The 14,056-nt window shown below is 49.0% G+C and overlaps 1 protein-coding gene across 2 annotated transcripts; it reads right to left on the bottom strand.

Moving 5' to 3' along the window:
• Positions 1-2,156: 2,156 nt before the first annotated feature.
• Positions 2,157-8,213, bottom strand: klf11a (Kruppel like factor 11a). 2 transcript variants are annotated; one of them, XM_020714641.1, is made up of 4 exons: positions 7,845-8,213; positions 4,376-4,588; positions 3,402-4,260; positions 2,157-3,244 (listed from the first exon to the last, which is right to left on the bottom strand). In XM_020714641.1, exons 1-4 carry the CDS (start codon positions 8,196-8,198, stop codon positions 2,955-2,957), a joined length of 1,716 nt encoding a protein of 571 aa, XP_020570300.1. In that variant the 5' UTR covers positions 8,199-8,213; the 3' UTR covers positions 2,157-2,954. The 2 variants fall into 2 exon arrangements, with proteins under 2 accessions (XP_020570300.1, XP_004083985.1); XM_004083937.5 differs by lacking the exon at positions 7,845-8,213 and adding an exon at positions 6,504-7,262.
• Positions 8,214-14,056: the final 5,843 nt, after the last annotated feature.

Raw genomic sequence — 14,056 nt, 5'->3', positions numbered from 1 at the left:
GCTTTCTTCCACCCCCTTTCAAGCAATATTTATTAATATGTCTAATTATCCTCACTTTAGGTCATGTATAACTGATGATTGTATTGTTTGTGTATTATTCTCATTTGATTGCTTGAAACTGTAATGATTCAGAGGCGAGATAGACCCAGATGCTGAAACCTGAAAGGACGACACAGGTAAGGAGTAGATAAGTTATTAGGTTTATTTTGTTCCGACGTGATTGGGAATCTTGGCGTGGCTGGAGGTCCTGGTGAAGTTACTGATCGTGGTGAGACTTGAGGTTCCGATGTAATTGGGATACGTAGCGTGGCTGGAGATCTTGGTGAGTTCGGGGCCCGTGGCGTATCAGAAGTCTATGACGAAGGATGGTTCTCTCAGGAGATTTCAGGAATATAGTGGCTGATTGTGGAAGTGTTTGGCTCAGGTGACTCTCCTGGCATGAAGTCCTGAGGCAGAAAAAACAAGGTTTAACTAGAGAACAAGACAAGGGAGCCAGACTTGAGTCTAAGGTTGAACTGAACACCATCAGGGGCAACGAACTGGCAATGAATGCTGGAGCTGTGTCTCCTAAAGTAGAGCAGAGTCTTGATGAGTTGAGTAGTCACAGCTGGTGGAGTCAGGAGCAGAGCAGAAAGGGAGGGGGAGTAGAACTGACAGAGGCACCATGACAGAAATAAACCATTTCAAATCAAAAATCAAATCAAACAATATGATCAACATTTGCTGACCCTTTCTGTATTACCCTTTCTGTGCGTCTCTTGTAATAAAATCAAGTTGTAGAAGCGCAAAGAAAGATGCTCTCTGAGAGCTTTATCCGCTTTCAAAAGCATTTCGTGTCTGATGGCTAAATCAAGGTATCCTCTGAACGTCTCCACACTTTCTGTCTGCAGCTGTCCATGTCTGCCTGCAGCAGCGCGTTTCCACCGGCAGGGGGCAGTGCCTCCATGCTGTGGCTGCCGCAGCTCCACTTGGTGATGAAAGGACGTTCTGACAATTTAGCGTTTTTATTGAAAGTAATTCAATTGGTGGGTGAGGAGTTTCCAAGTTTTGTGCATCTGTGTGTATTTGCGTTTGAGTGTGTGTTTCCGTGTGCTTGTCCGTGTCCGTATGTGTGGAAGCGTGTGTAGTTGTGTGTTACTGATGTTCAAGCCTTGATGAAAAGACCAAACCTTCAGTCTGGGTTGGGTGATTTTAGGTCCGTCTCCTGGTTTCTCTGCAGGATTTCTAGCTACAGTTCAAATCTTTCTGGACAGGAAGCGTGTTTTGGAGATGTTTCCGTCTGGACGACTGATGATGGGAACTGTTGTGTTGTCCTTATTTAGCTGGTTTACACTTTTATGGTCCAGCAGTGGATCTGTTTGTATGTGTATGAAACTCTCTGTGTTGGTTAAACATTCATAAAACTGATGAAGTTGTTGTTCACCTCTCCACATATCCCTTCCTTATTAGGTTTGATAGAGTTTTTATGCCGGATGTCCTTCCTGACACAACCCTGTACTTGATCTGGGCTGGGGACCGGCACAGGGGGACCCAGACCTGGCCCCCTTGTGGGTACATAGTTCGGCATGAACGACCAGTAGCAATGAGCTCTGTGGGTTCTGGGAGCTGAACCCTTATTTCCCACATCCTGGCCCTGCACTTAACTCACTCAGCCCTCCAGCTGCCACAAAACCAATAAACCAGTCAATTTATCTTTTCCATTTTGCTCTGTTGATCATCACAAGTTACTTACTTATTACATAGTCACCTCTCTAACTTACCGTCTGTGTTCTCGGGACATTTAGAATAGCAGACATGTTGCACTATAGCATATTTTTCATGTCTTATCTTTCTGGTGCATCAATGTAATTCAGAAAACCCCAGTAGTATTGAAGATATGCTCATTAATTTCAAAGGTGAATTCCTAACGGTCAGCGTTTGTCATTTTTAGATCATTATTCTAAAAGTAAAGTTTGAAATTAATTTAGGATCTACCTTACAAGGTTCCCTGATCACAGGGCACAGCTTTAACATCGTCACAAAGATTTCAAGAAAACCTTCAAAGGAAATCTTTACAAACAAAAAGAGCTGAAAACTCTCAAATCAGACAAAAAATGAAATCTACATGAAACCCAAACTGTTTCAATCTAAAAGTTAGAGAAGACAAAACATCAATCCAAACTTTCAAGGTAAAGTTTTATTACAAAAGTCGTACTGTTCCACAAGCAAACGTTCAGAAATGAGATTATTCTGATATAAGACGTTATTATGAGAATAACATTTAATAACATGAGGTATTCCCTTACTGGCTACACTATGGGCCAAATTAAAAATGCACTTTTTTTCTTCAACAAATGCTTCTTAAATACCATTAAATGTATATAATAATGTTTAAAACAAAGATAAAAGATAGTGTCACAGTAATGAAAACTGTTCATTTAAAAAATATCAATTACTGTCAATACATGGAAAGTATGCATAACATTCATATAGATATGTATTTACAGTATTTACAGCCAGACACTATACAGAAGCTGGATAACAACATGAGCACGATAAAGAAGCTTTGGCAAACAAAAGGAGTGTGCACGTTTGGCTAAATGGACTTGTCCACGCGACGCAAACAGGACGACACGCAGAGTAGAAAAACAAGCCAGACTTTCAAAATCCAGTGCAATGTTGAATGAGCAGCATCCTGACCCCCCCGGGATTCTTGCATTGAGTATTTGGTTGTGGGAAGAAAATGTCCTGAGCAGACTGGGACACCCCAGTGTTGAATCCAGAAAACGGCAGCTTGGTCACTTGAACCACTGTGACATGAAGACAAAGACGAAGTCCAAGTTCCTTTTTACAACCGTCCATGAGGTTCTGGTTCCTGACTCTGTTCTGAGGTTCTGTAAACGCGTCAAGGGTCTGCAGACGTCTACAGCTCAGCTGATCGGAGAGCCCGCCCTGCAGCCCAAACCCAGAGCTGGTCAGTTGGGGGAGACCGTCACCTCAACGGCGAGCGCCGGGCTCCGGCTGGGGCCCTTGGGCAGGGACCTTTTGAGCTCTCGGTTTTCGGCAGGCCACGACGACGCCCTCTTGGTGGTCATGTGTCGGCGGGTGTGTTTGGTCAGGTGGTCACTGCGCATGAAGCGCCGGTCACACACAGAGCACACAAACTTCTTCTCGCCTGTGTGGGTTCGGCGGTGGCGGGAAAGCTCGTCGGAGCGGGCAAACTTTTTCTCGCAGCCCTCCCAGTGGCAGCTGAACGGTTTCTCACCTGCAGGAGCAAGAGGGGAAAGTTACACCTGAGAGATCCGGTCTGGATTCTCAATCTCAGCACTGCTTCAAAGGAGCTGCAGACCTGCTACCGGTCACAGTGGGTGTGTGGGAGTAAACACCAAGTGTAGACAAAGACATCAGCGTGTGTGTGCTACCTGTATGTGTGCGCAGGTGAGCCTTCAGGTGGGAGCTCTTGAAGTAGGTCTTCCTGCAGCCAGGGAAGGTGCACACATAGTTCCTTCTGCGTAAGAAGTCGGCCTGCGAGGCGGCGCCGCTCGGCCCTGACGGCAGGTACACTGGAGCCGGGGCTAAGGGGAGGAGCTTGGTGCTGCCCAGGGTCATGACGGTTTGTGGACCCTGCTGCGGTTGGGAGATGGGGGCCTGAGGCACCACGAACATGACCGTCCCCTGAGTCACGGCCGAGCTCACCAGCAGCGGCTGAGCAAAGCCTTGAGGGGGGGTCTGGGGCAGGATGGGCTTGGTCCCCGCCTGAGCCTGCACCTGAACCGGCGCCTGGACGAAGGCGGAGATCATCCCGGTCTGGCCGTTGACCGGGAAAACCTGGCAGAGAACCGGAGACGACGGGAATGCAGCGGAACAGGAAGAGGTAGAGGAGGGAGGGGGCGCTGACGGAGGAGGGGTGTTGCTGTTAGGAGAGGGGGGAAGTGCATCCTTCTCCTGTGGAAGGGTGTCTGGACCCGGGGGCACGGAGGTTTCTGTAAGTTGGGTGGGGGGTCCAGGCGTGGCAGGGCTGAGGCTGTCGGCCGTGTGGCGGATGACGCTGGTGGCCATCGCTTTGCATGACAGCTGAGTTTGAGGTGAGGGTGGTGACGTTTCTGAGGTAAGGGGGGAGGACCTGGGAGGAGTCAGGCAGGTCTGGAAGTCACTGGGGGGGGAGGAAAAGGTGGCAGGACTGGAGCAAAGTAAGACGTCTCTGCCGGAGGAGGCGCCGACGGTGGAGGTTGTTCTGGTGGAGGCCTCGCTGTAGCTGGGACTGTGAGGGGGGGTCATACACTGGAGGGGGGACAGAAGAAAAGGTTTTCATAGAGGAAGAGCTGAGGGAGAACAGCCCAGAAAACACTGCTCCATAGGAGGCTCAGGGGGGGAACCTCCCCCAGCACTCACTCACCAGAGAAGACAGAGCGATCATGTCCTTTGCTGCATCCGCCCCCTCCTGCTGAAGCTGCAGGGAGTCGCCTGAGTCTGAAGTGGGGGTCAGTGGGCGGGGCTTGAGCAGCTTTTGACCCCAAAAGCTCATGCTGACGAGAGCCTCGGCGGCCTCCAGGTCGTGGTATTGAACGCATGGCTTCTGCTCCACGGGCTGTCCCTTCACACCCCCCACCTGCAGGGGGGGGACATCAGGAAAAACATTTCTTATCGTTAGAGTCACCTCTGAACCCAAGAGTTCTCCCTACCGAGGAGCGTTTCTGAGAGAATCAAACTGCCCAAAGACATGGCTCACTGCAGGGCTGCAGGCTCCTCCTTCCAGTAATGGAGGCAGACGCTGAGAGGATCTGCTCATCACCACAAGTTCTGACGGTCCATCATGAAGGGACAGTGGACCCAAACTATCTTGTGCATTTTTAAAAGAGGTATTGACATATTTTGGGTATATATAGATAGATAAATAAATATACAAAAAGATTATAGTAAAGACTACTTTCCATCTTTATCTTTCTGCATAATTTTGCACACGTCACAATAATAAAGCTATAAATTAATAGTAAAAAGACATTCAAAACGTCTTTTTATCACTGTAGAATGACCAGCCGGAGATTCTGTATTTGCCCCAAATGCCCCGCCCCCTTGGACGGAGCCCCATATGCCCGTTTGAGAGGTAAAAATGTGCCGCCAGCTCAGAGCACCTGCAGGGGGCGCAGTGCAAGGGCTGCAGAAGAACCACTTTAATCCAAACCAAAGATCCTTCCAATCTTCAGTCAGACCAAGACGGCTGTCTGGAATCATGGTTTAGCATTGAGAGTTGAAGGGCTGCTGGTGAATCTCCAGGGATCCTCAACATGACCTGAACAAAAACTCAAAGCATTTCTCTGGAGTCCATTCTCAGCAGACTCTGCTGCTCACTGACCAGGCAGGAGGAGGAGGAGGAGGAGGAGCGGCAAACATGGGTTCTTCCAGGCGCCCCCCCCACCCCCCCTCATCCCGCACACACTCAGCATGACCAGAAGGAGAAGAAGAGACCGATTGAGAACAGCGAGCAGGCTGGGAGGCTGAGTGTGGGAGGTTAGCTGGGGACAAAGGACTCTGGGGCGAGCGGCAAACGCTCAGCTGCACCCACAGGAAGGGTGGAGGTGAGGTGGCAGACATACTGGGGGGGTAGAAAGCCATGGGAGGAACTCTGAGGAGGAATTTCTTACACCCTCAAGAAAGGATGGGAGGGTGGGGGGCAGGAAGCCACACAACAGGCTAACAGCAGGGCTGTAATTTCCTTGAGGTCCACAAACACATCGCAGAAATCAACACATGAAAGCAGCCTTCAGGGTGCGCCGTGTGAGGACAGCACCTCTCCATCTCTATCACTCCATCTCTCCATCAGTCCCTTTGTTTGCTTCCTGCCCCCCCGCTGTCATGTCTTTGTCTGTGATAAGATTCACTGACCATCCAAAAATTTACGAAATTCAGATGTTCGTGAAAAAGTGAACGTAAAAACCATAAGAAATCTGCTCAGATGTTATTGTTTTGATGGGAAACGATCACATTTAATTAAAAGTCTTCAGGCGTCTACGGCACGTGACAAAGTCAGAATAAGTTGAAATGTTGAAACACATCAAAACCATCAGCGGAAGAACCGTTTTGAGGAACCGTTGCTTTATGCGTGACTGGAACGCGGGTTCTTTGTTGGTGTTTGCAACATGCAGTAGTTTGGTGTCCCGCAGCCTCGGCGGGACCTGCGGTGGTCACGTTTCCTGATGACAACACACATGTCGTTTTCTTCCACACACACAACAACAAACAAACAAAAGGCTGAAGCAAACCACTGCGCAAACTTTCTGACGCGGCGGCGCAGTGCGGGGCTGCACGGCGCGCGCGCAGCACTGGAGCGCGCAGACGGGGGGCAACGGGTTCATGGTGACCTCAGATAAACCGCGTGACAGCGCCGTAATGACACCCAATCACAGGCGCGCAGGCACGCGCGCCAAAACTCACCCGCTCCAGCTGACCCCACAACCAGCTCCCGACACACCGACACCCCCAACCGAACCGCTACAAACACCTGCCGGGAATGAACCCGGACTCACCTGACAGGAGCGCCCCTGCGCAAAGCCAAACATGAGGAGGAGGAGGAGGAGCAGGTCCGAGCGCGAGGCAGATGCGGCACGGGAGAAGGGCTGCTGACGGCGGAGCAGAGATTCAGCTGCGGAGCAGGAAAGCTCCGAAAACACACAGAAACGAAATTCACAGGAGTCTGGCGGCTGGTAACACTCAGCCAATCACAGCCAAAGGTGTAGCGGGCCACAGCCAATCTCAGCCGGAGAGCGCCGTGAGCTGTACGTGACAGGCACGCGATTGGTCCAAACCGGGGTGCGTGGCTGCTGGGGGCGTGGCCTGGGAGTCAGCGGTGTCAGAGTGAACCCGCTGAACCCGCGGATCTGGGGGAAAGGTTGGGGAGCAGACAGGCGCGAGGAAGACGCAAAGAAACTGATGACAAAAGAAATAAAAAATAACGGAATATAAACTATAATTACTGCAGTGCACGTGCGTTTGTGTTCGCGGAAATACCGCTTTTACACAATGTGATGTTGATTTAAGCAGAATACCACGTGACTTTCATATTAAAAACAGTTTTCATGTAAAAATATCAAAACACTTTTAGTTTGTAAAATTACGTCAACGCCTTCCTAGAAAATCGGCTTTTCAGTGTCAATAAATATTTAGGGCTCTTGCTTCGTAAAAACGTTATTTCTGGTTTTGTTTCTTACGCCATTTATGTCCAACCATCTTCTTTTTTTGTGAAAGTGAAACTCAAACATGACAATCGTTCCGTGTTTTGGTTCTCTGCAGGAGTTAGAGCTCCGCCCACCAGAGGCTTAAGCGCGTGTTCGAGAATGTGCCCCACTTTTTTCTTTATTTGCAATATCAATAATACTTTTGTTTTGCGCGTGCACGCTCCTTGTCGCACGTGTGAGATTGTGTTCATGTGTCTGCCTTTCCCCGCGTGCCGCTTCCTGTCTGTGACGCCTCCCTCCCCACGGTTCCGTGAACCCGGGGACTTGTGTGCGCCGAGCTTGTAAACAACCTCCTCTGTCAAGAATTTCTGGGAGGGGCTGAAATGCCCCCCTTCCTCCTCCACCCACCGTGGCGCGTGCATAGCAGCCGAGCACCCGCCTCTTTGTTGTTGGTCCGAGCCCATTCCATAAAGCACAAACCGCTTTCGTTTGGACCGCGTGAAAGTGCAATGAGACGTAACCGGAACTTTGCTCACAGCTTCTGTGTTTTGGTTCCGAAAATACCAAAGAGGAACGCGCGTGTCACCCCAGCTCAAGCTGGAGCGCCGCGGGCACACGTGCGCGTGTCATTACGTATTGAGAAACTGACTTTCTGAGAGACAAAGGCCATTTAACAGACAGAGAGCCTCGCACCCGTGTCCGCCGTGCACGCGCATCACTCAGTCTGAGGTTTTCTTCTCCTGCTCCGGTTGATCTGAAGTTCTGGGTTGCAGCTGGAGGATGAGGAGGAGGTGACGCAAGTTCATTCCCCCCAAGTTCACTGAGGTTGTTCCAGAAAAAAACAGAAAGGAAGCAGGAAGCGTGTATGAAAACTGTTTCCAGGCAGAAAACCCTCGACCTGAGCTGGAGGAAGTCTGAGCTCAGCTGCAGCAGGAAGACCGAGGAAACCCCTGGACCCTGAACGCACCACTGTGTATGCTGCTCTGCCACAAAATACTCATTTGTACAGGAAATGTCATGAAATCGTTTGGTTGGTGCACCAAACATGAGCTTTTTTTTTTTAAAGAGGATCACCCATCATAAACAAACTAAAGGACAATGTTACAGCAGAACAGCAAAAGCTTTTAGCCATCACTAAACGAATGGGGGTTAATGTTGCAGCAATAGAGACAAAAACAGGTTTTTGTATTAAATAGAAAACACAATAAATAGAAAATAAATACACAGCCTAAAGATTTTACACTATGTGGATCACACAGTTAAATTGCCAGAGGTAAACTAAGTTATCAGTCTCTTCAATTGTACTGACTGCAGCATGACAAAAAAGGTCTAATATCTTTCTGACTCTTTGGACCAGCAGACCATCACTGGCCAAGCTTGTCAGACATGACACATCCACGTGCACAGTGGATGAGTCTTTCCTATTGACTGTACACGAGAAATGGACTGAGTGAGTGTGGCGTCACCCATAGAAGACGCTTTACTTCCAACTTCAACCAGATAAAGTCAATTCATTCGCCATATTTCGTGATACAGAGGCCACCATGTTGTGTCCAGACATCTTCAGTAAGCAGTGAATGATCCAAGTCAGTCTGAATCAATGTTTCTATGACAACCACTCTTACCAGTTAGGAGTGAGCTTGTTGGAAGTCCATGTAACACAGGTTCCAACCTGGGCCATTGTATTTTTTTTCCCCACCTGTTGCGTGTATACTACGTACCTTGCGTGCCTTGGGTCATGTGACCGCGACCAACCAATTAGTTAGCTTTATAAGCCGCTACCCCGGAAGCTATCGCATTAGATGACAGGAGAGCCGGATTATGACGCTGCGAGGAGCCAACTACCAGTTTAAACCCGCTGCAAATAAGCCGCGTATTTGACACATTTTGACGAAATCGGCCATATATAGATGGCGAGCTAAGCCCGAACCAGAAAAGGGACCAAGCATTGGAGCCTACCTAGGAACTTCCTTCATCCTATTGCTCAGTCCGGGCTGGTAGGAGGCTCCTGTAGCCTACAGACCCATTTCCTTTTTGCATATGCATTAATTCTACGACCCAGTGACATTTTCATAAACTTCAATCACTCCCCTTCACTGGACACCTGCCTCTGGATTTATCAATCTCAGTCTGGGTTGTATGGACGATGCATGAGCTGATTCGGATACACTGGATCACTAAAAGGACTATTGTTTGTAAATAATTGAATACTGTAATTTCCTGGATTTGTGCTTTCCGTATTTGCATAGTATTTCATGTTATGTCTGTTTTTTTCCAAATTATTACAAAATATTTTTTCAAAGCAAATCTTACAGTCTCTGCCTCCTCTCTCATTGAACCGTTCCTGATTTTCTGATTTTTCTGATCACTAGTCCACGATATATATGCTACATCCACACCCCTACCACTTCAATTATACCACACTCCCACCCTGAGCTTGGGTACACAGCCCCAACAACCACAGATGCGCTGAGCGAGGCAGCAACTGACCTGAAAGACAAGATCATGCCTAGAATGAACACCAGGCAACCCCGACACCAAATAAAACGCTTGAGTGACGTACCACCTGAAAGTTTCCTGGAAACTGTGAATGAAGAATTAAGGACAATCCCTACCACAAAAATCACTGAAACCAATTAACTGGTTTACACCTCAGCAACAGTGATCTTTGGGATCTGCTTGGCTATAAGAGCAACCATGGGAGAAAACAATACTGCCATGGAAACAACGGTTAGAGGGCAAAATCAGGGCAACTCGGAGGGATGTTAGCCAGCTGACAGAGGCCCAAAGCGGTACAATGAAAAAGCAAGTACCTAAGAGATACAGCCAGATGCCCATACCTGAAGCACTGGAAACTGCCAAACAAAGGCTCCTAGCCTTTAGCAGTCCCCTAACGAAGTACACAAGAGACAATGAAGCCAGATGGATAAACAGGCTGTTCGCAACTCAACATGTGAAAGTGTACGCTCAGTGGCAGGGTCATAACAGCAGAGCAGACCCTGTCAGGTCCTGGGTGACAAAGGCTGTAAACTGAACAATACTGGAAAAGTATATGGGAGAAAGAGACAGCACATAACAGCAATGCCCAATGACTGTTGGGCATTGAGAAAAGAAGATAGCGACCTCCCTGAACAGAATCCAGTAACCATCACTGTGGCAGACATCTCAGGTACGAAGAACTGGACAGCACCGGGTCCTGACATGATACATGCCTACTGGCTAAAGAAACTGACTGCACTCCATGAGCGCCTGGCAGCACGAATGAACCAGCTGCTAAGAGATGGGACTCACCTTGAATGGCTAACGGAAGGGTGAACGATCCTTATCCAGAAGGATCCCTCAAAGGTTGCAGTCCCATCCAACTACCAGCCAAAAACCTGTTTCTCCACAACATGGAAGCTCATCTCAGGCATCATTGCAACCAAGATAAATGGGCATATGGATCAAAACATGAGCAACACACAGAAGAGCATTGGTAGAGACTGCAGAGGAGCCAAACCAAACACCAACTCCTGGTCGACAGAACAGTCGCTCAAGACTGCGGGTGACAACACATAAACCTGTGCACAGCCTGGATTGATTACAAGAAAGTCTATGACTCAATGCCACACACGTGGATCACTGAATGCTTGAAGTTGTACAACATCAACAGGACTCTACAAGCCTTCATAGGAAACTCGATGAAGCTGTGGAAAACCACCCTTGAAGCCAATGGGAAGCCACTTTCACAAGAGCAAGCATGACATTGACTCCCTGATCCACACCACCAGGATCTACAGTACTGACATTCGGGCTCGAGAAATGTAGCCGGATGGTGACAAAGAGAGGCAAGGTGGTTCACACAGGAGGGGTCTCACTGCCAGGAGGAACAATAGCAGACATTGAGGACAGTTACAAGTACCTTGCATTTCCGCAGTCACATGGCAACCTGGAGCAGACAACAAATAAAGCAGCAACAGGTAAATACCTCCAACGAGTACGGCAAGTCCTGAGAAGCAAGCTCTACGGGAAAAACAAAACCCGGGCAATAAACAGCTACGCACTGCCAGTTATCAGATACCCTGTAGGAATGATAAAATGGCCAAAGGAAAAGATATAGACCACAGATGTTAAGACACAAAAGCTCCCCACCCTACATGGACGGTTCCATCCCAAATCCAGCACCTTGAGACTGTATGCTAGCCGCAAGGAAGGAGGCCGAGGACTAGTGAGCATGGAAGCCAATATCTACGATGAAACATCCAAGATCCATGAACACATCAAGCTCAAAGCCCTAACTGACAGTGTGCTCAGTGAGTGTCTCAGGCAATGGAGAGCAGAGGATACTGTGTTGGAGGACAGATCATCATGGGAGGGCAAACCCCTGCATGGGATGTACCACCAGACCATAACTGAAGTGGCTGATATCAAGAAGTCCTGTCAATGGGTAGAAAGGCCGGCCTACAGGACAGCACTGAAGCACTCATCCTGGCAGCTCATGAACAAGCCCTGAGCACCAGAGCGATAGAGGCTCAGATCTACCACACCAGACAAGACCCAGGGTGTAGATCTACCACACCAGACAAGACCCAAGGTGTAGATCTACCACACCAGACAAGACCCAAGGTGTAGATCTACCACACCAGACAAGACCCAAGGTGGAAAGAGGTGCCGGAAACAATCCAGCACATAACTGCAGGGGGGAAGATGCTGGCAGGGAAAGCATACATAGAGTGCCACAATCAAGAGGCTGGAATAATATGCAGGAACATGTGTGCAGAGTACGGACTGAAAACCCCAAGGTCAAAATGGGAAACACCTCCAAATATGGAAGAGAATGAGAGGGCAAAGATCCTGTCTTTAGTCCAGATGCAGACTGACAGGATGGTAATGGCGAACCAACCAGACATTGTAGTGGTGGATAAAGAACAGAGGAAAGCCATTGTGGTGGATGTGGCAGTGCCAAGCGATGGGAACATCAGGAAAAAGGAACACGAGAAACTGGAGAAATACCAGGGACCCAGAGAGGAACTGGAGAAAGGATGGTGGTAATTGAAGGACTCGGGGCAGTAACCCACAAGCTGGAGGAGTGGTTACAGTAGATCCCTGGAAAGACCTCACACCTCTCAGTCCAGAAAAGCGCAGCACTAGGAACAGCTAAGAAATTTTGTCCATTTACGTCTTGTTTCAGTAGCCCACTTTGCATCAGGGTGCTCATCTGACGCAGACCTTGTTTGTTCTTGGTGTCTCTCGGAAGGGTACTGGAAAGCGCTCCAACGGGGGACTTCATTGTTCTTGTCTGATGTCTGTCTCTCATGTGTTGAGAGGTGTTAATTGGTCACTATTGTAATGGTAATTGCCCCATTACCATTGATCTGTATATATATATATGGTGAAGGGGTTTGAGAGCTTGAGGTCCTGGGTGACAAGCCAGACAAAGCCAGACAAAGAGCACGTCCTGTTTGAGCCTCAAAATTTAGACTCTGTTATGTCAACTGGATTGGCATCACCAGGGCCCTGCACTGGAGCCAGGCCTGGGGTAGGGGCAACCAGGTGATCATGCTCTGGCCCAAAGAAACGACATGAAATCTCTCTCCTGTGGGCCCACCATGAGCAGGAGAGCTCTAAAGGGGCCAGTGCAATGTGGCTTGGGTGGCAGCTGAAGGTGGGTACCTCGGGGCGGCCCAAATCCCGGTCAGGGAACTTGGCTTTTAGGACATGGAATGTCATCTCTCTGAGAGGGAAGGAGCCTGAGTTTGTGCAAAAGTTTAAGACGTACTGGCTAGATATAGGTGGGCTAAATTCCACACACTGCCTGGGCTCTGAAACAGTACCTCAAATGGGGTTGGATTTTCTACCATTCTGAAGATGCGCAAGGTGAGAGGCAGCCGGCTGGTGTGGGCTTACTTGTGAACCCCCAGCTCAGCTGTCAGGTGTTGGAGTTTACCCCAGTGGACAAGAGGGTCATGTCCCTTTGCGCTTGGGTGGGAGATAGGTCTCTGACTTTTGTTTTAGCTAACGGGCCGAACAGCAGTGGGGAGTACCTCTGACTAAAATGCTCACATGAGCAACCACAGTGGCACCTGGAGGGGCGTGGTTCGAAGGAGTGGCCTCCGTGATCTGAACCCAAGTGGTGTTCTGTTGTTGGACTTCTGTACCAAATCTGGCTGTATTGTGGCACTACAGAAGTAGCTGACGTGTAATGGCAGTCTAAGTGGGCTATGGCCCGGGCTGTTACAGAGGCAAAAACTCTGTCCAGGGAGGAGTTGGGTTAGGCCATGGAAAAAGACCATTGATTAGCCTCAAAAAGATTCTAACAAACCTCTTGCACCTCACAAGGGGAAAACGGATTTCTCCAGGCATCGTTTCGAGTGCAGATGTGGAACTGTTGACTTGATTGGGGACATTGTCGGGCAGCGGAAGGAATATTTCCAGGATCTTCTCAATCCTGCTGACACACCTCTTCTTGAGAAAGCAGAGGCTGAGGTGGGGCTGTCCATCACCAATGCGGAAGTCACCGAGGTAGTCTATGAACTCCATGGTGGCAAAGCATCAGGAGGGGATGAGGTCCACCCTGAGTACCTTAAGTCTCTGGTTGCTCTGGTAGTTTCTTGGCTGACACGTCTCTGCAGTATTGGCAGTTGGGAACTGTACCACTGGACTGGGAGACAGGGGTGATGGTTCCCCTTTTGAAGAAGGTAGACTGGGGACTGGAGGGTACGTTCCAACTACTGGGGAATCACATTCAAACAACAGTCCGGTTTCCATCTTGGACCAGCTCTACAGTCTTTTTAGGGGGCTGGAGATTTTGTGGGAGTTTGCTCCTTCTGTCCATATGTGTTTTTTAAATTTGGAGAAGGTGTTTGACCGGGTACCCCCATGGTGTACTGTAGAGGGTGCTCTGGAAGTATGGGGTTCGGAGAGCC

This window comes from Oryzias latipes, chromosome 24 (genome assembly GCF_053564925.1).
Source record: "Oryzias latipes strain Hd-rR chromosome 24, Olatipes_Hd-rR_3.1".
In the NCBI taxonomy this organism is placed as follows: domain Eukaryota; kingdom Metazoa; phylum Chordata; class Actinopteri; order Beloniformes; family Adrianichthyidae; genus Oryzias; species Oryzias latipes.
This window is presented reverse-complemented; position numbering and strand designations above follow the sequence as displayed.

What these genes read in the sequence shown, in the direction of transcription:
- klf11a (XM_020714641.1), bottom strand. Translation starts at nt 8,198, where the DNA reads ATGTTTGGTGCACCAACCAAACGATTTCATGACATTTCCTGTACAAAT. An exon ending in CGCGTGCACGGCGGACACGG is followed by an intron (nt 4,589 to 7,844) that starts GTGCGAGGCTCT and finishes CCCCCCCTGCAG; the next exon opens with GTGGGGGGTGTGAAGGGACA. An exon ending in TCACCTGCGCACACATACAG is followed by an intron (nt 3,245 to 3,401) that starts GTAGCACACACA and finishes TTGCTCCTGCAG; the next exon opens with GTGAGAAACCGTTCAGCTGC.